We start from the raw sequence: 24,593 nt of genomic DNA on the forward strand, positions 1-24,593 counted from the left end.
AACATACTCAATGGGAAAAGACTGAAAGTCTTGCCCCCTAAAATCAGGAATGAGGCAAGAAGTTTCTATGCAGTAACAATCCAGAAAGGAGATTAAGAAGGCAATTCAGTTATAATGGCATCCCCAAAATAAAATGCTTAGAAATAAATTTAACCTAGAAGGAGAAAGACTTGTATAGGGAAAACCAAAAAAAGAGAAAACTTCTTGCTTGTTGAAAAAAATAAAAGATTGAAAAATGGAAAGACATCCCATGTTCAAGACTTGGAAAACTTAATATTGTTAAGATGGTAAAACTTCCTGACATGATCCACAGATTTAATGTAATCACTATTGATATCTCAATGGCCTGTTTTGCACAAATGGAAAGCCGATCCTCAAATTCACATGGAATGCAAGGGGCCTCAAATAGCCAAATAATATTCAAAAAGAAAAACAAAGTTGGAGGACTCACACGTCCCAATTTCAAAACTTACTGTAAAACTGTAACTATCAAATTTCATGTGTCCTGGATACACATATAGAAAAATGAAATAGAACCGAGAGTCCAGAAATAAATACAAACATCTGTGACCAATTGATTTTTGACAAGAATGCCAAAACCATTCCATGGGGAAAAAGGAATAGTCTCTTAGCCAATGATTAACCAGTCCATCAAATGAGGCGACTAAATGCAAAATAAACATACACGTCAATAGTTTTATTTTACACTAGCAATGATCAGTTTGAGGTTCAAATAATAATAATAAAAAAAATCTCATTCACAACAATGATTCCTAACTCCAAAATTCCTAGCAATAAATTTAATAAATAAAGAACACACTTACATAAAGAGAACATAAAATGTAACTTAAGTATAAACTAAGATCTCAACAAATGGAGAAGCATTTCATTGAGGAGAATGTTTACCTGTGAAATGGATTGCCTTTCTTCAGCCGATGCTAAACTTTCACTTGGTAATAGTATTAATGCTTTCTCTAAAATTCTTCTTACTGTTGTCTTTCCTCCACCTGTTGGGCCCACTAACATCACACCAACACGAGCCTAAAAGAAAATTACAGATACACGGTTTAATTCTGGCTTTCTAATGGTTCAGCTAAGCTGAGCTTGAAGGTTCTTATTTACAAATACATCTCTAACTGTATCTACGGATCCTTCCTTCAGATTATTGTTCAGTCAATTATAATCTGTGTTGTTTTTATTGACTAGGCTAATGTTAAAATCGCCAGTAATATCCCAATTTTAAATTCGAAGAATAATTTCCAATTCTTGATATTTAACAATTTATCTCACTTTCCAATTCTCCTTATTTCTCGTGTACCTTTCTCTACAATTGGCTTCTGTGATAACATTCTTCTGGGCTTTCCTCGTAGATATTTTTTCTCTCTTTTGCGTTCTGATTGTCCTTTCCACGTCAGCCTTCCCTAACTCATCTTTGTCCCTTTCTCTTCCATTGTACTTATCCGATCTTATCAATCTAAATATCTTTAACTACATCTGAATTCTATTTCAAGTTATGGGGCTGCTGTTCCAGTCTAATCAGCTAACAGAATTATGTCTCTTGAAAACAGTTTGTGTCGTGCGTTGATTTCTAAACCATTTGTAATCTGACAATGGTATACCTTTTACTGCAAGTCACTGAACAATGAGCTGATGGTCAAGTTATTTCATGGACCTTCCACACTCTCTACCATCCATAGGCACCTAATATTATCAGGCATTGGAACAGCCTTCTCAAAAACTGACTGTAAAAGGTTTGACTCTATATCCCTTTTCTTCTCTTTGTTCGCACATCTTACCAAAGAAGTTTGGTTATTGAATGCAGGTGCCCCCCAAAAGGGATCGCTTCCTTTCATCTGCTTCCTGGGTAATTCTCAGCATGGAAGAGATGAGATATTTATATTTCCCTATTTTGAAAACTTGGGATTCAGTCCCGACCATTCCTGGGCATGGAGTTTCTTTCTTTCCTTTAATGACAGCCCCGGGCCACCCTGATTGGTACACATGCCAAAGTGGGGCCTAGGGAATTCAAATTTAATTCTACTTCAACTACCTAAATTCTAAAAAATTTCTAAGAATAGGACACAAAAACACAAACATAAAAAGATCAATAACTATTGCTGCAGCAGCAAAGTCTCCTGCACCTGTGAATACCGTAAACGTTTCCAAAAAGCCAAGACTCAGATATTTTGTTTGCAATGCATACGAGCACTAAAAAAGTATAATATAAAAATGCATGATGAAGTCTGTACATTTACTCAAGGAAAGATGAACAACCCAAATTGAAAAAAACGAGTACATTCCATAATCTGGCAATTTGCAGAAAACACAAATAGCTAATAAACATACAAAAGAGTGTACAGTTTTACTAGTAATTAGGGAAATGCACAGTCTGATGTTTTTCCAAATGGTTCATCACTGTTCATTCCAAACAGAAAATTCAAAGAAGGCAAAGCAATGGGCTTAGAAGAAGATGAAAGAGATGAATTTGTTGACAGGTAAAGTGAGTGTCAAATAACAAAGCCTCTTTTATTATGGTGTTTTCCTCCTTAATCACACCTATTAAAACCCAGGAGCAAAGAATTGCTAACATGCCATCTACGCTTACCTGAAGTTGATCATATAACTGTATAATTTTCTCTTTCTGAGCTGGCCATCGTTGTAAGCCCAAATGTTGTGTTGCAATAGCTATTGCTTTCTGAAACAAAAATAAGTACATTAATTTAAAATGCGTCGCAAATTAAACTCTTGATATGTGATCCTACAGAATCTCTCCTAACTAGGTACCAAATGCTGTACTTTAAGGCAGTCGTTCTAAATTTTTAATTTCACCAATCTGAGAATGAAAACTTACTTTTCACTCAAAATACAATACACCAGAGTTTTATATTCACAGACCACAAATTCCTACACCCTTCCCAAATTTAAGAAGTCATGCTTTAAGATGTATTTAAGAACTAGCTATATCACGGTACAAATTGTCTAATTAGCCTACGCTAAAAGAAAATGCAATGTAAAGGAGTCTACATCGCGGTGTAATTCTAATCACTAATAAGGAAGCGTTTCAATTTTGTAATAATTATTTTAATGCTTCAATGTTAAAAATACTCTGAGATAGCAAGTGAAATTTACTAAATTGAAGGCTTGATGTGGTTATACATTAAAACATCCCGGAAAGTGGCTGTAGCTTGGAAAGATACTCAACGTTTTGACACAGATTATAAGAGCAGCCATGCTTCCTTCTAAAGTGGTCATCTCACCGTGGATACAACTGGTAACTATGTCGACAGAAAAAAAAAAAAGCCGATTTATCCTTTTTCTCATTGACCTCTTGCACTTTATTGCTCATTCCTTGCATTCCTACGATGGAGCAGTCAGAGAAGCCGCTGAAGGAGACACAGAAAAGTCGGCAGGAGCTGACTGAAGGCAGGAAATGGGCGGAGAAAAGGCTTTGCAAAGCAACCTCTTTGAAATGCAGCTAGGAGACTGCCCGCTTGAGGCCTGCACTTCTAGCTGTTTTGGACGCAGAGGCCTGGGAATTCTTTGCCGTTGACGCAGGAGCCTACGTACCTGCCGGCACACAAGCAGGAAGCCACGCAGGTGTGGCATGAGGACAGCAGGGGATGCGCAGAGCAACAGAATTGGAATAATTACAGAGGAGATACTTAGGTGGGCCGCCCCGCCTGGCGAAGGGTCTTCACAAATTTCTAACTTTGGCAGCTTTTGAAATAAAACGATAATCCTATTGTTAACTATTTACGGCTGCACACGATGTTCCCTAGAGTCGACTGGATGACAAACCGTGTCCGTAGTTCTTCCTCTATGACACGGTTTCAGGAATTCTCAGTTAACCCTGGTTCGAGTGAACGGCCCCGCACACTCTGGAGGTTGTTTGCAATGGAAATGTGAAATGGAGTAACAGTCTCCACAAACAAAGAGGATTTCAAGCCGAAAAACGGTAGACAAGAAAAACAAGGGCACTATATAGAAAAGGGTACAATTCGTAACGACTAATAACTGATATTTATGTACGAAATGACATCGTAATAACTATTAGCAGAAAGCATGAGAGTAGACATAAGTAGACTAATAGGAGACATTAATTTACTTCTCGAAGTCCAAGGTAAACTGAGTAAGTCGGTACCGTAATTATAGCTAAAGGAGACCTAAAAAAGATAACTGGGGAGCTAGATAAAATGGTGTCGAGAGTTTAGCTAAGCTACTCTATGGTACAGCCCCCAGTCAAGCGCGTGCCCTGGATAACATGCCGGTGTAGATCCAGGTATACCTCCCGACATCCCTTGTGATGGGCAGCCTCCCCTGCCTCCCAGGGCTTCCCCTTGTGAGCCCCTGCGATAAGACCACTGTGGAATTTACCAAAACCCTGCCCTTTTTGGTTTGGATTGATCGATCCGGCCTTAGCTTGGGAGCCCCAAAGTGCTCCGTCCGCAGACCCTCATAAGGGCATGCGCCCCAGGTTCTGCCTTTCTCTCTGTCTGCACGCTGCCTTCACCCCCGACGTGGCTCCTTAAGGCATGCACCGTGTACGCCTCAAGGACCTGTGAGTAATAAACTTCTTTAATTTACTTCATTGAACTGTGGCTCATCATCAGCACCTTGTATTCTCCTTAACAAAGTCATAATAAATGGAAATAAACTGCACCCTAAACCTTGTATGTGCAGTTGAAAAGAGAATATACCTTCTTTTCATGTGCATATGGAATATTCACACACATATACATATATAGACTATACATATTCTATATCCTAAGCTATAGGAAATCTAAATTCTTGAGGATAAATGATGACAATATTCTCTGATCATAACACAGTAAGGCTATGGAGATTAATAACAAAACCAGAAAATAAAAAGATTCCTTACTTGGAAATTAAACACATGAACAATCTGTCTTAAAGGAATGCTCAGGGAAAAAAGGAAGCAGTAACTATAGAATTTCTGGAAACGATTCTTACGAAAACTACACGTCTGAACTTATGGCATACATAACTAAAGCAGTGCTTAGAGGAAGTTTAGGAGTCTTATAAACTTATATTAGTAAAAAAAAAAACCAGATATCCTACTCAAAAATTGGACAAAGAATAGCAACACGAAACCCAGAGGAATAAAGAAAGATATGGAAAAATATTGATATAGATATTAAAGAGTTAAAAATAATTAAATAAATAAAAGGCTGGTTCTTTAAGGAAAAAATAATAAATTGGATAAAATTATAGGTAATCTAATCAATGAAGAAATCCAAATAACGAAAGGAAGAAATGACCGGGAGAATGACTTCAGAAACAAGAAACTGAAAGAATCATGAGATGGTGGTTTGTTCAAATCCATATTAACACATTTTAAAACTTGAATGAAATGAGAATACTGTCTAGTTTTACAAAATTGACCGTAGAAAAGATATAAACTCGAAACAGGCTAGAATTGTGGAAGAGCTACCCAGTTATAAACCTCATGGTCTGGATGGCCTTCAAGGGAAAACTCTTCCAAACCTCCCGACCTAACCTAATGAATGGGTCTTTTTTGATGCCGTTCACTGCTTCCTGTGTGCTCAAAATAATATGTATTCTGTGCTCGTTGGGTATAAAGTTACATGCACAGCCTATTAATTGTAAAGAACAAACAATTATAAAGCTGTTTATATTACATTTTCTAAAATAAACTTTAAAGAATGTTATTTTTAAAAGACGGGTAGGGTCCCAGGGAAAGAAATCAATACGTTTAATGGCTTGATACCTGGTCAAGGCCTAGGAAGAGCCAGAAAGCAGAGAGAAAATGCAGGGCTCTACAATTATAATACGTCATTTTAATGATCACAAAATAGTCACATTTTAAAGTCTTTTTTCCACGACTCCGATCTAATTTGATTTTCAAAGCAGCCCTTGAAAGTAGGAAGAGCAGTCATTATTTCTAGTTGAAAGATGAGAAAATCGAGAAACAAAATATGTAACAACAGCCTTCCTTGCCTAAAAGTACAGTTTATTCTCCTTTCAATGGATGCAGTGAAGGCTCTTTTTTTCCCTCCAAGGGGAAAACATATCTCCAAGTATTTTTATCCCCCAAATTATAACATGAATAGGATATTTCAGCAAGAACTGTCATATTTTTAAGCCACATCTAGTTTCTTATCTTACTTGATCCTCCACATCTAAATCACTGGTGACCATTTTCAAAGTCCTTATTACCTCCAAGGCAACTTGATTTACTTTTGAGACTGTTGCTTCAAGAAAAGCATCTCCTATAATATTTTCAAAAACTGGGACATCTTCTGGAAGAAATTTTGGTATGCTAGCTTCTCTTACGGCTTCAATAATGATCCGAGTTTCGTCGGCTTCGGAGATATTGCCATTCGTGTTACTTTAATGGTAAAAAACAAACACAAAAAAACAAGTTAGCAGGTGTGCCTTGCTGACATTAAAGGCCATTACTATTCATTTTCAGAGGTGGCTATTCCAATATCCCTGCCGCCCCTCCCTCACTGCAGAGCAGCTATGTGGTTCGGATGAGGTTAATCTGGTCCTGGCTCCAGCGATGGGACCTGACTTTCTAGGACAGTCTGGGGAATGACATTCCCCAGTCTCTGATTCAGGGACATGCATTGCACCTGCAAGGTTTTCTCAGCTGCAAAAAGGAGAAATGAATTCAGGTTAATATCGAACGAAGAACAGCATAAATGATTTGTTAACAATCGCCAGGCGGGCCAGAGAACTAGGCTTGCTGGCTGTGCAGCCGGGAACACTGGCCAAAATCACACTGCCGAACTGGTCACATGAGGACATGACGGCCACCATCAGTAGTTCCAGAGGGCAGTACCACCAATGCTGCTGCCGGAAGCGCCCGCTGCCCCTGTTCCCGGTGACTGGTGCCGCCCTCGCCAGAATGGACTCCGCATATCCCATTTCTTTCTTCACTAGCCTCAGGTTCAGATTCTAGGGTAACCGTAGCTGACTTGCCAAGGTCGTATGTCTGTGCCGTAGTTGTTACAAGGAAGTTTTGGAAAGCGAGAATGTGACATAACAAATACTCATGTAAAGGAATATGACGCGTTACGGTGATGGGTCATACGGAGCAGTGACAACCAGGACACGGTGATTCTGGGGGAGACCAATGATCTGTCCACTCGGAGTGGTTTGGGACTGCAGGTCAACGGTGTGGATAGCTCCAGTTATTAAAAGCTATCTCGCCATCAGAAAGGAAGCTGGCCAACCATACAGGGAAGGCTGCAGTGCTGAGGACATCTGAGAGATAAAGCTGAAATTCTGATCAAAGTAATCACACCCTACCCCACCTCTGGATTTTCTGATTGGGTGAAATAGTAAATTCCCTCTAAGCTTAAGCCAACTTAAGTTTTCTGTTGACTGTAACAAAAGCTTCCTGATATACTAAGTTATCACATAATATATTTATTGCCCATAGCAGCAATAATTCATATATTAAACACTTCAGTACATATTTTTAGATATTAAACACGTAATCAAAAGGGAAGAAAAGTAACGACATGTAGCATGATGGGATTTTAGAGCTGGGAAGGAAGACGAATTTCCCTGTAAGTGTCCTCTGCGCTTGGCCACTGGTGCCTGAAATTCTTTGTCAGGAGGGTGAGGATTTTTAAGTCTTTGATCCATAATAAGAACGGCTAAACAGCTAACATTCATTGAGTATTTTTCACTAGGCACTTTGCTTTAAGTTATTATATTCGTCTTTCAACAACCTAAGCGGTAGGAAGAGTAACACTCGGAAAAATTAAACAGCATGCCCGATGTCACACGGCTGGGGAGTGTCTGAACTGGGGTTCATGGGGTCTCTCTGACTTCGAAACCCATGCTTACGATCGCTCCCCGGACGTGATGGGAGACCCTCACTGCGTCGGTTTGACATCAGTGGCTTACGTTTCTCTGTGAATGCAGCTCTCAGTCTCTCTTCTCAAGATGTTTTGGCAGGGAGATGGCAAGAGTCTGCCTGAAGTCAAAGTGAGGAGGCCACACCCGAGGGGGGAAAGGGTGCCGGACTTTACTGCTGGGGGTCTAGGGAGTAACCTTGACCCTTTTCACATTTTTTTTTTTCCCAAGACAGATCTTCCTTTACATTAGAGAATAATAAAAAAAAAAATTATAAGGCTGAATATATGTCTGGTTGGGGGTAAGTATTAAATATAGATAGGGAGGAATAATAGCTTATATAAAATATTATATAGTAACGATACCTTGTATCCAATATAAAAACACCACTTCACTAAAATTGTACGAAACAATAATTTTGGGACTGGCATCTGGGATTACCTCGGGGTCTATCTGATGTCATTTCTGAACAAAAAATGAGAGCTCTAGATAAATGTCAACTATTGCCCTTCGCAGAATCTGTGGTTTTTTACAAACTGAAGGTGTCGGCGTTGAGCAAGGCTTCTTCAACAGCATTTCCTCACCTCATGTCTCTGTGTCATATTTTGGTAATTCTCACAATATTTTAAACTTTTTCATTATTATTATAGTTGTTATGGTGATCGGTCATCAGTGACATGTGATGTGACTGTTGTAATTGTTTTGGTGAGCCACGAATGGCACCCATAGGAGACGGTGAACTCGACGGATAAATGCTGTGTGTTCTGACTGCTCCGCTGACCAGCCATCCTCCCCTCTCCCTCCCTCCTCAGGCCTTCCTGTTCCCTGAGACATGACAATATCGAAATTAGACCAGTTAATAACCCTGTGATGGCCTCTAAGTTTTCACGTGAAAGGAAGAGTTACACATACTTTAGATAAAAAGCTGGAAATGATTAAATTTAGCAAGGAAGGTGTGCCGAAAGCTGAGATAGGCTGAAAGCTGGGCCTCTTACACTTAGCCAAGTTGTGAAGTCAAAGCAGAAGTTCTTGCAGGAGATTAAAACCATTACTCCAGCGAACACGCGAATGATAAGACTGCGAATCAGTCTTATTGCTGATGCGGAGAAAGTTTTTGTGGTCTGGACAGAAGATCAAACCAGCCACATTCCCTTAAGCCAACGCCTAATCCAGAGCATGGACCTAACTCTTTTTAATACTACGAAGGTTGTGAGAGGTAAGGAAACTGTAGAGGAAAGGTCGGAAGCTAGCGGGTTGAGAGGTTTAAGGAAAGAAGCCGTCTCCATAACATTAAATTCAGGGTGAAGCAGCAAGTGTTGATATAGAAGCTGCAGCACGTTATCCAGAAGATCTGGCCAAGATACCTCATAAAGGTGGCTATACTAAATAAAAGATTTTCGATGTACATCAAACAGCCTTATATTGGAAGAGAATGCCATCTTGGACTTTCATAGCTAGAGAGAAGTCAGTGCCTGGCTCCAAACCTTCAAAGGACAGGCTGCCTCTTCTGTTAGAGGCTAATACAGTTGGTGACTTTAAGTTAAAGCTGGTGGTGATTTGCCATTCTGGAAATCCTAGTGTCTTAAGAATTATGCTAACTCTACTCTGCCTGCGCTCTATAAATGGAGCAACAAAGCCTGAAGGACAGCATATCTGTCTACACCATGTTAAACTGGATATATCAAGCCCACTGTTAAGATCTATTGCTCAGAAAAAAAAAAAAAAAGATTCCTTTCTAAATATGACTCTGCTCATTGACAATGCACTTGGTCACCCAAGAGCTTGGGTGGTGACGGACAATGAGATTAATATTGTTTTCACGTCTGCTAACACACAGCCATTCTACAGCCCACGGATCGAAGAGAAATTTCAACTTTCAGATCTTATTATTTAAGAAATAAATTTTGTAAGGTTACAGATGCTATAGACAGTGATTCCTCTGATGGATCTGGGCAAAGCAAATTGAAAATCTTCTGAAAAGGATGCCTCATCCTAGATGATGTTAAGAACACTCATTATTCACGGGAAGAGGTCGTAATATCAACATTAACAAGAGCTTGGAAGAACGTGATTCCAATCCTCTTGGACGACTTTAAGGGGTTCAAGACTTCAGTGGAGGGAGTAAGTGCAGATGTGGTGAAAATAGCGAGAGAGAAATAGAATTAGAAATGGAGTCTGAACAGATGTGACTGAACTATGAGATTTCATAATAAAAGTAACAGGTCAGGAGTTGCTTCTCATGGATGAGCAAGGAAAGTGGTTTCTTGAGATAGGAACTATTCCTGGCAAAGATGCCACGAAGACTGTTGGAATGACAACAAAAGATGAAGAATGTCACGTAAACCTGGTTGCTAAAGCAGTGGCAGGGGTCAAGAGGACTGACTCCAATTTTGAAAGTTCCACTGTGGATAAAATGCTACCCAACAGCATCACATGCTACAGACAGATGAGCATAAGAAAGACTAGAGGACATGACGTCAGGGAGCTGGTACTTGCTACTACTCATCTTTAACTTTTTACAATTATTTAAAAATATTTACAATTTTTAACAGACACTTACATACATGTGATTAATATTATATAGGCCACTTTGTAATACATGCCTGTTCTTTTATTAAGAAATAAAATATTATAGTAGAGCGAAAGCCTTATCCCTTGTTCTTTCCCTTCCCAACAGTTTGTACTTTTTACTACCTCTGTATGTATCCATAAATGATCTACAAAATTTGCCTAAAATTTCATACAGTGTATTGATATATCCTTTTGTAACATACTCATGTTTTTTTTCATTTATTTTTTTAATAGGTAATACATTGATACAGCCCCCAAACGATCACATAATGACAAAGAATGCCTACTTTCCCTATAGCCTCACCAACAGGAGTTTCATCCAACGTTTATATTTTTGTCCATCTGATAAATGACAAACAATATTTCAGTGTAATTTTAGTAGGGATTTCTTTCATTATGAGTGGAGTCGAGCATACTTTCATGTATTTAAAGGACTTTCACATTTCTTTTTCTGAGAACTGTTTGTTGATGTTCCTTGCCCATTTTTCTATATGTAAACTTTAAGATCAGCTTGCCGAAAAACAAGCAAGCAAGCAGGCAAACAAACAAACAATACCTTTGGTATTTCTACTCGGATGCATTTCATTCATAAATTAACATTTATTTAAATCTTTATGATGTTAAGTCCTTTAAGATATTAAGTATGTGGTGTATTAGTTCATTTATTCATGTTTTCATTTGTGTCTTTAAATTGTGTTTTAATGTTTTCTTCGTATGGGTTTTATACATACCTCATATAGGTATATTCATACAGGTTTCACATTCCTCATTGAGTTATTGCTCTTCTACGTGGGGTCTTTTATTCTAATATATATTTTATTATGTAAAGATAAGGTATATTTTTTTGGATTTGGGGCATTTTTTTCCTTCTTTCATATTCTTAATAATCTCCACCATATTTTACTGTGATACTCTGGGAACTTCTTATTTTATCTTAACATTACTTAAAATTTTACATATTATTTTTCCAGTGTTATATAACTCCCTTTGACCTAACAACTAAAAATTCAACTGACCATTTAAATTTCTGTTTCTTCTTTCCAGCCATTATTATAATTGTCTTCAGTGACCTCAAGCCAAAATCATAATGATCCTATCAAAAATGAAAATATTTGAATTATTAAGTTTCTGAAGAAAAAATGAATTTGGCAATAAATGCAAAGAGTATACAGTTAAATCACTAATCAACTACGCTACGAAGAGAAACAGCAACATGGATCGAAGAAACTCTCAATTTTGCTTCTAATGCTCTCACTTCTCTCTGAAACTGGAACTCTTAAAAGTCTCTTTCTTAAAGAACAATGAGTAAGTATTAAAGGTGTTAAAAACTATCAGTTTCTAAATTAAATTTTCTCTGAAATAGAGAGATGAATTGAAAAAAAATATTGTAAAGAGGAACACTTTGGAAATGATGTGGCCAGCTGTCCTAATTATTTTGGGTTACAAACAAATACTCATTAAGCTGAGTATTTGAACAACAGAACAATAATTTTCAAATTGTGGTACTGCTCAGATCAGCGACATCGGGAACACCTGAGACCTGGTTAGAAATGTAAATTCTCTAACCCTACCCCAGACAATTCGAAAGCTGTGGTAAGGTCCAAATATTAGTGTTTCAACGAGTCCTCCGAATTATTCTGATGCACAATAAAGTTTGAAAACCACGACTCTAAATGTTAACTTTCCTGTCTATAATTTAAAATATCAGATATTTGATTATTCTCCCCAGATCTTGGAGGAAAGGTGAGAAGCCTTGTCTGACTTTACCTATTACCTTACATCCAAGTTGGGGTATGGACTTGATATGCAGTTGGGATTCTAAATTCATTATTTTTCCAGGTCATTCCTGGACCAATACCAGAAAAGTTTTATATAATTAATTACCTTTATTTGAGAAAAGCAATTCATTACCTGTTGTGAGAGCTGTTTGCTAGCCAATTCGTAAGTGTTCACTAGTTTTCTGGAGAGTGATTTTGCAGATTTGAAACCAACAGAAAACAGGATTATTTCAGCAATCATTTGATAATGGGGCGTCATCATTGCCACTGGGCGAAATAGAGATTTTAAGTTATCTGGGAGTTCTACTCGACCTCCGTTTCTTAAGAGGAGAAGAAAAACAGACAAACAAAACACCACTTTTCAGTTTTTAAGTGAGGTACCACACAGTACAACTATCCCCCCCAAATTCTATTGGCTTTCTATGTGACTTTTATCTGAAAACAAGTTTCTAAGGTAGTTTCTATTGTATTTCTCATCTCGCAAAGCTTCTCGGTGTATGGTCTTCATCCTGTGCCTCCTCCGAGCCACCTCACAGGAGTCCCCTCCGATGCCCCGGACCAGCGTAACGTTCCGGCAACAGGTATTTATTGAACCCGCCCAGCCTCCGGCCCTATAATGATGATCGTCCTATTCCTTCTGCTACTCTTGTCAGCTTTTCTGTGTCCTCTTTGTGACAAACTGATGACCTTTTTCTTTCTCTCTGGCTATTCATGAAGTGAAAACACCCCTTGTTTAGAAGTGTAATGTGAGATTGTCCATATGGATAAGAGAAGAGTTGTAGCTATTTATAAATGATGTGGGTAGTGGAGAGGTTCAAGGGGGGGGCGAGTGGGTAAATGAAGAGATATATGATGTCAGACAACTCCATCTACGGTTAAGATTCAAGAAAAGTATTTTGTCCCATGTCCACTCCTAGTATAGATGAACTGATACTTACTCATAATTAATGGTGACAAATACTGCACAAGACATGTTAATACGAATTTCTTTTCCTTCCAATACAAACCTACAAGACATTACAGTATTCGTCACTAGGAGAATTGTTTTCTCAAGGCCGAAGTATGTTAAAACTACGAGTGAGGTGGGAGCTTTTCTAAGGCTGTGTTACATTAAAATCCAAAGAGAGCATGCTGGGAAGAAACAATGGTACGAGGAGAGGAAAAGCATATCTTAAGCCAAAACTGTTAGCCCTGCAGGGATTCTGATTTATTCGATCATGTCTGAACATGTCTGAAGAGTTCTGTGGGGCCTGAGGCTGGAAGGGACACATCTGAATGACATACCCAGGACGAAGAACCTGAGGGGACCCATGGGACCAAAAGCTCTGCCTGGACGACGTGGTGAAGCACAGAACGGCCACGCCATAGAGCTTCTGTTTCAGGGCGGAGCACAGGCTGCCCCTCCTCCCCGATTAAATAATGCTGGGAACAGTGTGATACAGAGCCCTTCACGTGGACGCCAGTGACAGAGACAGTGGGGAGAAATCGTCTAGTGATTCCACGGGCAGCTGACGCCAACGAGGGCGGCGGAACAGGAAAGGAGACTGGAGTGAGACAGGACGGGACAGAGCCGGAGGACAGAGCTGAGGGAAACTCGGAAAACTCGGCAGGGGCTGAGACGTGCCAAAGACCTGGTGGAACGTGGGTCGCTGCGGCCCCCGCTTCCACCCACAGGCCTGCGAGGCCTCGTCGCATCGGCTCTGATTTTGAGCAAATCCTCGAGCATAAAGCTAGAGGTGAGTGTCCAGTAGCCCGAGTTAGAAATATTAGATTGCAAAAGAAACGTTAGCAATATCAGACCGTAACAGAAATTTTAAAGATACAAATCCAATTATGCCCATAAAGTAAATCACCTGAGCTTCCGAATTTATCTGAAGAGAAAATAATTTTTGTTTGGATTCTTAAACGTTAGTAATCCTAACATACGAATACTGTTATTATAAGATTTTTCAATTAAACTATAATAATTCAGAGAAATGGGATTAAGAGGGAGTTTCAGGTATGTGGCCAGTATAATTATGGTTTTTTTTTTTTAATATAGAATTCTAGGGAAAAACTTTGCTTTCTTCAAATGAAATATCATGAGAGAGATGAAAAGGTACCAAGAGAATTTAAACTCAAAAAAAAAAAAAAAATCAGAATATATTTGCATCATTGTCCTGGAGGTTGTTCCAAGTTTGGGCAAGTTTGGATACCTCTGAGTTGGCACGAAACTTAGTTATACATTTTTTACATTATTTGCCAAGCAAAAGAAACTTCTAGATAAGTGCCTTCCTTCTTGGTCTGTGCTTAGAACCTTACCACCCGCACCTAAGCACTGAGTGTAGAAAAAATACTCACTAATAATGAACTAAACAGTAAATGTAGACCAAATCCGCAGTCCAAAGGTATAAATGTATTCAACAGTACCTGACAGAATAGCTATCTTTTGCGGCCTTAATTGTTAGGATCTGTGAGGCGATCGCTGACAGAACTTGCACGTCAATTTGATTGAATTCATCAAAACAACACCATGCTCCTGACTGAACTAGTCCAAAGAAGAATTTTCCTATTATCTTAAAAAAAAAAAAAAAGATTACTAAAATTAAAATGTAGGTGAAAATTTTTACCAGGACATTAATTTCTGCATGTTTTTCCCGTTTTACCCAAACCAAGCACTGTTTTCATGTTGAAAGCTACTCAAACTCCTGCACGGGTCAACTACTCTGTCTCTTATAAGAGCCTAAACACGCAGTAGCAAACTGATGCTCACGGGGGCCATCAAGGTAGGGCCACGGCTTATATTTGCATGATTCTTCTGCATGCGCCTGGATTGTAAATGCTGGCAGCTAAAACAAAACAACAAAACAAACAAAAACGCTGTCAGGCCAAACAGCCAAACAGGACCGAATGCTGGCTGAGGAACACCAGAACTCAACGAGGAGCCTTAGCTAGGCGTGGGGGGGAGGAAGAAGGGATGAGAGAGCCAGAGAGGGGGAGAGAGCCCCTCAGACCCCGATACAGAAACTGGCTCCTCCTTCCGGCTGCAGGAATCAGAATTTGCCTTTATTTAAAATTCTGATATTTTGTTTATCATGGTTTGTTTTTTGGCATTAATTTTCATTCTAAAATAATATTGCATTAAAAGTATTATTTATCTCGATTACTAGGTTTTTTGGTTCCCTCTAAGTTTTGCTCAACAGGCGAGAGCTTCATTCACTACTCTCTATGTCCAGTCCACTGCGCCCTACTGGAAAGTAGTTTCCTTCCAGAGGAAAAAAAGGTAAGAGTCTTCGGAATAATAATTTAATCAACTTATTTATGTTCATTGCGTTTTTAATGTGCTAAGTAAGCACGAATTAGAAATGCAGGATCTCAGAGATAATGTGCTTTGAATTGCAAATAAAATGACAGCAACAAAATGTAAAAGACCTTAACGTACAAACCAAAATGAAGTGGAGGGTTTTGAAACTGAGTAAATTCGTGACAGGCACTGAGGTACATGAAATTTTAATAAATATTTCAGAGATATGTCTTAGGTTATGTGCAACCAAAACAAAATAAGGCTGACATATGAAAGTGTAATCATCTATACGCACCGACTCAAATTTTTGTGTTAATCAGAATAGACTCATTGTTCCTAATGGACCTTTTTAGTAAATTATAGAGTTAGAACTTATAAATTTATATGAATAAAGCAGTACTCTTAATTTTTTTAATATATATTCAGGTTCCACATTAGATTTTGTTTGGAAAGATATCCTGTGAAGAAATTTGAAAACCAGTCTTAAGAAGTAGTTCAGTCGAATAAAAGCAAACTGTATAATGTTTGAAGTTTATATTACATTCTAAGTTTCTATTCTATTATTTTAAAATAATTAATAGCATTTACAGTTCTATTATTACTTAATGTCTCTCTGTAAGACATTTTGCTTATCCTTTCAAACCTCAATGAATTTTTCTTCTATGTGTGCAACGTTTTTTTCTGAGTACATACAAATAATCTTTACCTTATAATCCAAATCCTCAAAACAGTTGAACACCACACAATGTTTGCCTAAGGACTGGGAAACAAAAATATTATTTTAATATATTTCTTATATTATGACACAAAATATTAATGTTAAACTCCTAGAGTAATAAAACGTCTTTATTCTTTTGAGGAAAGTTTTGCAATTAAAGATGAATCACATGCCAAATATAGAAATTCAAGAACGATATAGAAATGCAGATATACAGTTATAGTTCAGTTTATTTGTACATGGAACATTTAGGTTATGTTTTTTAAACACATCAATGAATTAAAAAAACTGAGAAGGAAACATTTAGTGGTGTCATAAACTGTATCCTTTGCTTTCATCAGTTACTTCTGTCTGTCTGTCTGTCTGCCTGCCTGTCTGTCACACACACACACACACATTCTCTCTCTCTCTCTCTCTCTCCCTCTCTCTCTCTCTCAGTTATTAATCACAAAGACTAGGTGAAAGTCTGTGCATAGGGCTCAGAATAAAAGAATCAAGGAAGGCGCAGGGAAACGAAACTACCACTCATATGTCAGTCGGTTAGTATAACAGTAATCCAAGTAAATACAAAGCATATCTTGGCTTCACTGAGATCCCAAGTCCAAGCACGTAACAGGCATTCAAAAATTAATTTATGAATTGCATGAATTAATAAATGTGCTAGTTATACGTTATGAACATCCTAACAGCACAAATGGTGTAAATTTCAGGTACTGTTAAAGCTGGTGTGACTAAAAAAAAGTTTTTATTCTGAGTATAATACCACTCACTTTTGCTAGGTCTTTGACACTCTCGGTTTTCCCGGTACCTGTTGGGCCACAGGGGCAGCCTCCTAGATTAAAGTGCAGAGCTCCAGTGAGAGTCAGCCAGCATCTGTTAGTGAGAGGCGTGATAACCAGTCGTGAGGTACAGCCCAAGTACTCGTAGCCATAAGTGAAACTGGCGTTTCCTTGAGAAACGTAGCACAACTTCTGTTTCTCATTCCATTTATATTGCAAATGTCTGAAAACAATATTGTAAATGCTCATATTATTGGGGCAAAGTTACTTTTAGTTGTTTTTTTCAAATGCAGTTTACATCTTTTACTTTTGTGCACCCATTAACAAATTATTGTATTTTTATTGTTACTGCTTTTGTCTTTTAACCTTATTAATACTTATTATCTACAGTAAACCTCATTTGTTATAGGAATCTTATACTTCATCTCCTCTTCCCACCAAACTGAGCGGCTCTACTTTTCTATAGTTTCCTACTTGGACTTGAAGTTCTACATATGTACAAATGTATAGTAATTGACTCTAGGTAGGTGGAAGGGGATTCTAAGTTAGAGAATTGGCTGGAAATGTTCTCTGATTTGTTTCCCAGCTTAGCCTATTTCCAGCATTGACAGCACACAGTGCAAACGAGAGGCTGGAGGCGGAGCTTCTCTCACTACCCATTGAAAACTGCCCTCTGGCTGAAAAGCAAAAGGGAAAATGCAGCTCTGAGAAGGCAGCAGTCAGTCCGGGAAGGTGAAGCAGAAAGAAGGGAAAGGACTGAGGGATGAGAGAAAGAAGAGAGCACCGGAATATGGTGCTCAAACTGGCACGGTCTGCTTAGAATTTCCAAAAATCCTAGAAAATTAAAGATCGGATTTGACAAAGTTTATGATAGAGAATTAACGTACCCGGAGGGGGTATGTGAGAAACTATTTTATGGAGAGTAACAATTGACATCTACCTACCTTGTCCACTCAAAATCCTCTGCATTGAAAATATTTTTAAGAAGCAAATCTCTCACTATATCTCTGCAGTGGACGCAGAGGGAAAGCAATGCCCCTAGGACGGTTTTTGTTCGCGAGTTATTGGTGTCCAGCCCTACCAGCTCTGCGACCTCTTCCAGACGGCGCATCGTGTCGGCATGGACTTTTTCCAACTGTCCTCTTGAATGAGAACTCACAAAACTTTTGACACAATCGTTATAAAACATGATCTGGCTCTGAAAAAAGTAAATATAAATACGATAATTAAAGCATCAATTTTGTAAATGAAAACATTTGTTTTCCTGAAGTACACGTAGTGTGTACGTGTGTGAGTGTGTGTGTGTGTGTGTGTGTAAAACAGAGAGCTTACAAATTTGTATTTTATTTGAGTATTAGAGATTAAATTTTGATTGATGCTTGCAGGGGTCTTAGTCATTAATAAGTGGAAAAATATTTATCAACAATATTTCTACTTCGTACATGTTGTATTCTTAACACATCATCACGAGGCTAAGTAATAACTTGGGGACAGTCATAATGGTAAAACACTCCAAGATGAAATCAGTACTGTTTCCTCAGTTGAAGTCAGAAGTACTATCTCTAGAATATGTTAAGTCTATAATCACAGTTTTCAGGTACTTTATGTAACTTCTGTTATTTGATCCATCTCTTAAAGTTAATGGAGGGGGGTATGCCAAGAGGCTTGCAGGTTATCTGAGTGGGCCCAGTGTAATCACGTGGACCCTTAAAATTGGAGATCTCTTTCTGCCTGTTTGCGGAGGGAGTTAGGACTATAGAGAATGGTCAGAGAGAGGCAACACGGCTAGCTTTGAAGATGACAGAAGCCAAGCTAAGAAACACCAGAGGCCTCTAGAAGCTGAAAAAGACGAGGAAATGGTGTCTTCCCAAGAGCCCCCAGAAAGGACCGCAGCCCTGCTGACACCCTGATTTTAGGCTCGTGACACCTGCGTTGGCCTCCTAACCTATCAAACGGAAGATACTAAATTGAGTTGTTTTAAGTAATTAAGTTTGTAGTAACTTTTTACTGACAGCAGCAGAAAAATAATAGTGTAATAATATGGTGATGTCTCTAGGAAAATTTTCATTCAACATCTTATTGAGAAAACTTTCAAACTATAGAAAAGTTGAAGGAATTATAAAATAAATACATATATACCCATCATTTGTATTCTACAATTAACTTTTTGCTAGCTATACTTTATCACATATCTATCTATCCATCTGTCCATCTTATTTCTTAATGCATTTTCAAAGTAAGCTATACATACCAATACGCTTCGTAATGACTCATTTCAAAATCTCTGCTTTTTTTTTTTGGCAGGGTGTACATGTGTGTGCAGTTAAATACTTACACAGCAAAGCAGCATGCACTTACCACAACGAGCACCACTTGTCCTGGGTGAGACATCGCCCACAGAGAAAAAGGTTGGTGGCTCCAGTCTTCAACTCCTTGGCTCACAAATCTAAAAAACGAAAAATTATTTATATTATTTATACCTAATCATTGATTGTGGCCATTTAATGATCAGATATGACAGTATCACAGCGGAACTTATCTTCAGGATATCTGATTTTTTTTGTTGTTCTAATTTAGGTATATGCATGGGACCAAATAGCATTAATAGAGCCTTGAGTTGTGCATAATGCATATTCTTTAAATTCCTTTTAAATATCATCTGCACTTTTCCGATGAGGTTATTGAGTCTCTGGGATGGAAAAACTATATTAAACTAGGAGATGATATGTGTTAGCTTTGAATTTCTAATACTATTCATGGTAAAATCATTTTCAAAAATAATTTCTACAATATTGAGGACTAGGCTGAAACTGCCAGATGAATTTTACACTGTAAAAATGATTATTTTGCCATCACGTTTTATCAAAACCCATGTCATGAATGACTTTTGCTTCATATATTTCTGTGGATACTTACCACTTAGATTAGTAGAAAACCAAGTTAAAAATATATGTACATGTATACAAAAATTTTAAGATTTGAACATTGTACTTACTTTGTCAGCATATCAAACATGCTTTTCTCTACATTTACCAGCCACTGTTCTACAGCACTTCTTACGCGAATTTTCCTATAATTTTTCAAAAATAATAAATGAAGAATTATTTTTATTAATGTTTCATTCCTTTGATAAACCTGTAGACTAAGTTTTCTACGCTTAACATTCATGGACCAAAGAATTCTAATTCTGTAATAGCTTTTGGTTTTTCTGGATCTTAATGGAAAAAACTATGCAGAAAACATATCACCTAGCTTTAGGAAATTCTGACATCAAAACCATGAATTTACAAAATTAAGAGTTTCCTTTAAATATGAATTTACGAAATAGATAAATTACATTACAAAACTTTTTTTTTTTTTGATTTCTCATTGGATCTTTGAAATAGTAAGCTTAGGTAAAGATCGAATTAGGAGGAGGAGCGTGGTACAGCATTTTTTAAATTCACTCACAGCAGGAGCTACATTCCAAAAATGAGGGAGCCCATGCAAGGCTGGCGAACTGGGCCAGCGTAATGGGGGGCCCTAGCAGGCAGCCATTCCTGACAAAACCGGAGGTCAGTTAGAGCAGCAGCTTCTGCACCTATAACCCCAAGCAAATAGCAAATTTCCTTCCTATCTATGTTTAAATAATAAACCTCGTGTTGGCTTTCAGGATAATATTAATATAGATATAAAATTCTGCATGAATACATTATCTCTGAAGAAATGGTTTACTTAGCAAACTTCCATGAAATATCAGCAATTTCCAAGCAGAGATTTTACATCAAGTTTTACAGGATCTAAATGCTTAGTTTGTAACATAAATATCATACTTTGGCAGCACAAGACTCTCTCCTTCTGCAGATATGAGCATTATCACGGTAGGAGGGCCGATTTCTTCTTTCCATATCAATAATTGTTTTACATTTTCAAAACATTTCACAAGATGAGGCTGTGACCAGAAACAAATGTCAATAACTTTATAACATTCTGACTTGGTTGGGAAATAATATTGCTGAGCAAAGAATATTACCTGTACAGACTCAGGATTTCTGCTCTCCGCTAGAATGTCAAGAAGTTCAGCATTGCTAAGAAAGTAAAATCTTGGAAAAATTGTTCTTTTAATTTCCAGGTAGTCCTGTTCAGAACCAGAAGACGTGTAATTCAGAATACGTTTAATCATGATACGAATCACATCCTACGTTTACGCCCAAAAGCCACAATATTAAAGTTGCAGTGTACACAGCATCATCAGTCAAAATAACAGCCCATGCTCAGTGAAAGCTACACTTAAATTGCTAAAAGAAACTTTTTTTTTTTTTTTTTAAGCGAGGCAACCCTTGGTTGACCTCACAGATTGCAAGGACCTTGACATCTTACAATCCCTTATTTTTTAAGCCTACAGCACCTGGTCTTCCTAGGTGGTCTCCCATCCAAGTACTAACCAGGCCCGACCCTGCTTAGCTTCCGAGATCAGACAGGATTGGGCTTGTTCAGGGTGGCATGGCCATAGACTAAAAGAGATTTTTAATAAAAGAAAAGCTAAAACAAATAAAAATCAAAACAAAAATAAAGACAAAAAAATCCCACCCGTGCACACACACGCATGCACAGGCACACACGTTATTGTATTATCGATCATTAATAAAACACTGTATTTTGGCACAATTTACCTGCTCTCTCTGCTCCCAAATTTCTGCTGTTATTTCCCTATCCTCTTTGACAATGAGTTGCCATTTCAAAAGGTCACCTCACATTCTACTGGACAGAGAATTCCTGTATTTCATCCCTCCCCACAACTTAGCTCCATTCACACCAGTTTTAACTCTTATTCTTCTTTTCAGAAGACACGTCTACCCTCATGCCAGGCTAAGCTATTCTGTATCTTCGATCTCTCCTTTGCAATAGGCTTCCCTCTTAAATTTCACTAAAAATATAAGAAACCTTCTCTCTCCCTTTGTTCTTCTCTAGCTACTGTCTACTTACCCACCTTCTCTTTGCAAAGTTCTTGAAAAGGGAGTCTATGAACTCAGAATCTTTACTTGCTCATCTCTCAATCATCTTCATGCTCTGCCATCCAAACCCGTTAATAATTTACTGGATGCTTTTCAGCGTTCATGTACATGATGCTTCCACGGCTGTTGATGCTGCCCTTCATTTCGACTTCTGGGATTCCACTCTGTTTTTCTTCATCTCTTAGCCGCTTATCATTTGCCTTCAAGATCCCTCTTCATCCCCCACACTTTAATGGTGGCATCTCTCGAGTTCCGTTCTCATCACTCTTCTACGCATGTGCTTTTCTACTCGATACATCCCCACCCGCTCTTTCCCTCAGACCACTTTCCTCTGCCCCTGATCTATAGAACCAACTGCTGATTGAAGATGTTTACTTGATTATCTCTTAAGAATTAGATTTTCAATAGATATGAAACTTCTTCCCATGTGAGTCTCCTCCTCCTCTACTTCCTGTCTCTGTAGCGTGATCATCTTTCACTTTGTTGGCCAAGCCAGAAATCTAGGCAGAATCCTGGACCCCTTTCTTTTGTCCTCTCCTTACCTATCTGAAGCTCCTGGTGCCATTTTCTTTCATCCACATCATGGTCTTACTTTCGTCCCCCAGTATTTCTAGTCTTTTAACTGGTTTCTTTGTATTTATTCTCACTGCCCCCAATATACTCCATGCTTCCTTCTGGGGAGATATTTTTAAATTAAATAATTTCACTCTCCTGTTTAAAATCCTTCAGTGGCTACTCAATAAAGTCAAAATTCATTGTGACATTTAAGGCCTTTCGTTATCTGTCCCCTGCTTACCTGGAGCATCTCATCTCTCAACACTTTCCTATGCACAATCTATGTTCTATTGTATCGCCTCGTTTACAACTTCAGAACGTGCTGTACTTGCTGACAGTTCCACATCTGTGCTTCCTCTGCCCACCCACCCACCCACACCCGGACTCTTTTACCTAGCTAACCCGTGTATTTCCTTCAAGACCTAGGTCAATTATCACTTCTCCCAGGCTGGATTAATTTTCTGTCTTTAATTTGGCCATACCAGCCACTGTAAGATCTCTATTGCCTTTCTTATTGCCTGTAATAGTTTTTGAGTTCCATAATAGTAAGGAATACGTCTTTTACCTTCGTAACCCCAGCATCTAGCAGCAGTGCCTGCTAAAAAATAGGCGCTCAGTACATAAACGAGTGGAAAATTACTGGTTGGTAATGATGCTTAGTAGTCATCCAAAGATATGCTAGAAATAATTAGAAAGTTTGTCTCAATGATCACTTGGTAAGCTGGTTATTATCAACCAGATCACTCTGAGTGTGGCCCCTTATGACTGCCCCGGGTCACAGATGTACACAGCAGAGGGTCTTCCTGGGCAGAGAACTTCCACAGGCCATAACTGCCACTTGTGTGGGAGTCATCACAACCACTGAGGCTTGTGTTCAACAAGGAATAAAGATGAATGCTTAGGAAATGTGTTGATTTATGAAGTGAAGTGAGTATGTTCACAAATCTCAAAACCTCAAATATTAAAACTCAGTATTTAAAGATATGTATTGTCTATCTGACAATGTAACATTCTGGCGTTGTAAAATACATGAATCAATAATTTATAAAATCATCGAAATAGTCAACTTTTGCTGATTTTATAACTTAATAATAATAGTCGTGCTAATATACATAACACTCATTGAGAACCTTCTCTGTGCCAGCTCTCCTGCTTTAAATGTGTTACCTCCTTTAGCACAAAGCCCCTCAAAGTAGGCACTGTGATTACTCCCAACTTAAAGATAAGGAAACCCAGGCACGTAAAAATTTGATACTTTGCCTAAAGTCATTTTGGTCCATTCCCTTTCCCCGCCTTTGGATAGTAGTGTCATTCACCCTATAGATGGGGAGAGTTTGCAATAGCATTGGCAGCTAAAGTAGAGAAGACAATCTGCATGCACGGCATTTTGAGGGTTAAATGATTCTCCACTTTAGGACTGCTATTGTTTTACCTCAAGACTTTTCTTTATGTATTCAAGATGTATGTTGCAATTTTGCAGAATTTCAAGGACTCCTGCAGAGGTGGCTATTTGCAAAGCATCCAGTTTGTTTTGTAGTTTTAACATTATTTCTTTCCACAGAGAAATCACATGAGAGAAGAGTTTTGCTTCTGCTGGGAGCTGCCTTTAAGAAGAAAATTAGAGGTAGTCTTATTTTTTGAAGGTATAATTAAAATCTATAGTCTAAATTCCCCAATTTGCAAAATGGTTTGAGATGTTACATTTTTGCTGACCAGTCATTAATTAAAGATATTTTTCGAGTGCCTATTATGTACCAGTGATGCGAATCGTAGGACATACTAGAAGAAATCAGATATACATCCATCACTTAGTGAGGAGGTAAACGATAGATATAAACAAGTTCTACATCAAGTAAGTGGAAGCGAAATGTAATAAAACAATGGCTACCACAATTCTAGAGAAGCGGGATCTGGGGAGAGTTTCTTGGAGAAGGAGCTGCTCGACCTGGGCATTAAAGGAGACACGGCACTCCCACACAAAGAGAACCGCCGAGGGCACCTGGCCCAGGAGCAAGAGTGTGGAGGTGTTCACGAGAACATTCAACTTCCATTAGTAATGATCTC

General features: G+C 38.3%; 1 protein-coding gene and 1 non-coding gene across 2 annotated transcripts in view; both read right to left on the reverse strand.

The window, feature by feature from the left end:
* DNAH14 (dynein axonemal heavy chain 14) overlaps positions 1-24,593 on the reverse strand; it is a 193,830-nt gene that overhangs the window by 93,301 nt on the left and 75,936 nt on the right. Inside the window, exons 24-38 of the mRNA XM_036235400.1 lie at positions 23,962-24,133; positions 20,993-21,097; positions 20,793-20,911; positions 19,976-20,050; positions 19,339-19,426; positions 17,925-18,178; positions 16,972-17,203; positions 16,190-16,243; positions 14,610-14,755; positions 13,139-13,207; positions 12,334-12,520; positions 11,439-11,515; positions 6,199-6,370; positions 2,606-2,695; positions 907-1,041 (exon numbers count right to left, since the gene is read on the reverse strand). Of these exons, the coding sequence (XP_036091293.1) occupies positions 907-1,041; positions 2,606-2,695; positions 6,199-6,370; positions 11,439-11,515; positions 12,334-12,520; positions 13,139-13,207; positions 14,610-14,755; positions 16,190-16,243; positions 16,972-17,203; positions 17,925-18,178; positions 19,339-19,426; positions 19,976-20,050; positions 20,793-20,911; positions 20,993-21,097; positions 23,962-24,133 (1,975 nt within the window). The remainder of the gene's footprint in view (positions 1-906; positions 1,042-2,605; positions 2,696-6,198; positions 6,371-11,438; positions 11,516-12,333; positions 12,521-13,138; positions 13,208-14,609; positions 14,756-16,189; positions 16,244-16,971; positions 17,204-17,924; positions 18,179-19,338; positions 19,427-19,975; positions 20,051-20,792; positions 20,912-20,992; positions 21,098-23,961; positions 24,134-24,593) is intronic.
* LOC118613489 lies at positions 21,356-21,474 on the reverse strand. The gene has a single exon (XR_004955498.1). It is a non-coding gene; the product is annotated as a 5S ribosomal RNA (ribosomal RNA).

Source organism: Rousettus aegyptiacus, unplaced genomic scaffold, assembly GCF_014176215.1.
Source record: "Rousettus aegyptiacus isolate mRouAeg1 unplaced genomic scaffold, mRouAeg1.p scaffold_m13_p_18, whole genome shotgun sequence".
NCBI classification, from domain to species: Eukaryota; Metazoa; Chordata; class Mammalia; order Chiroptera; family Pteropodidae; genus Rousettus; species Rousettus aegyptiacus.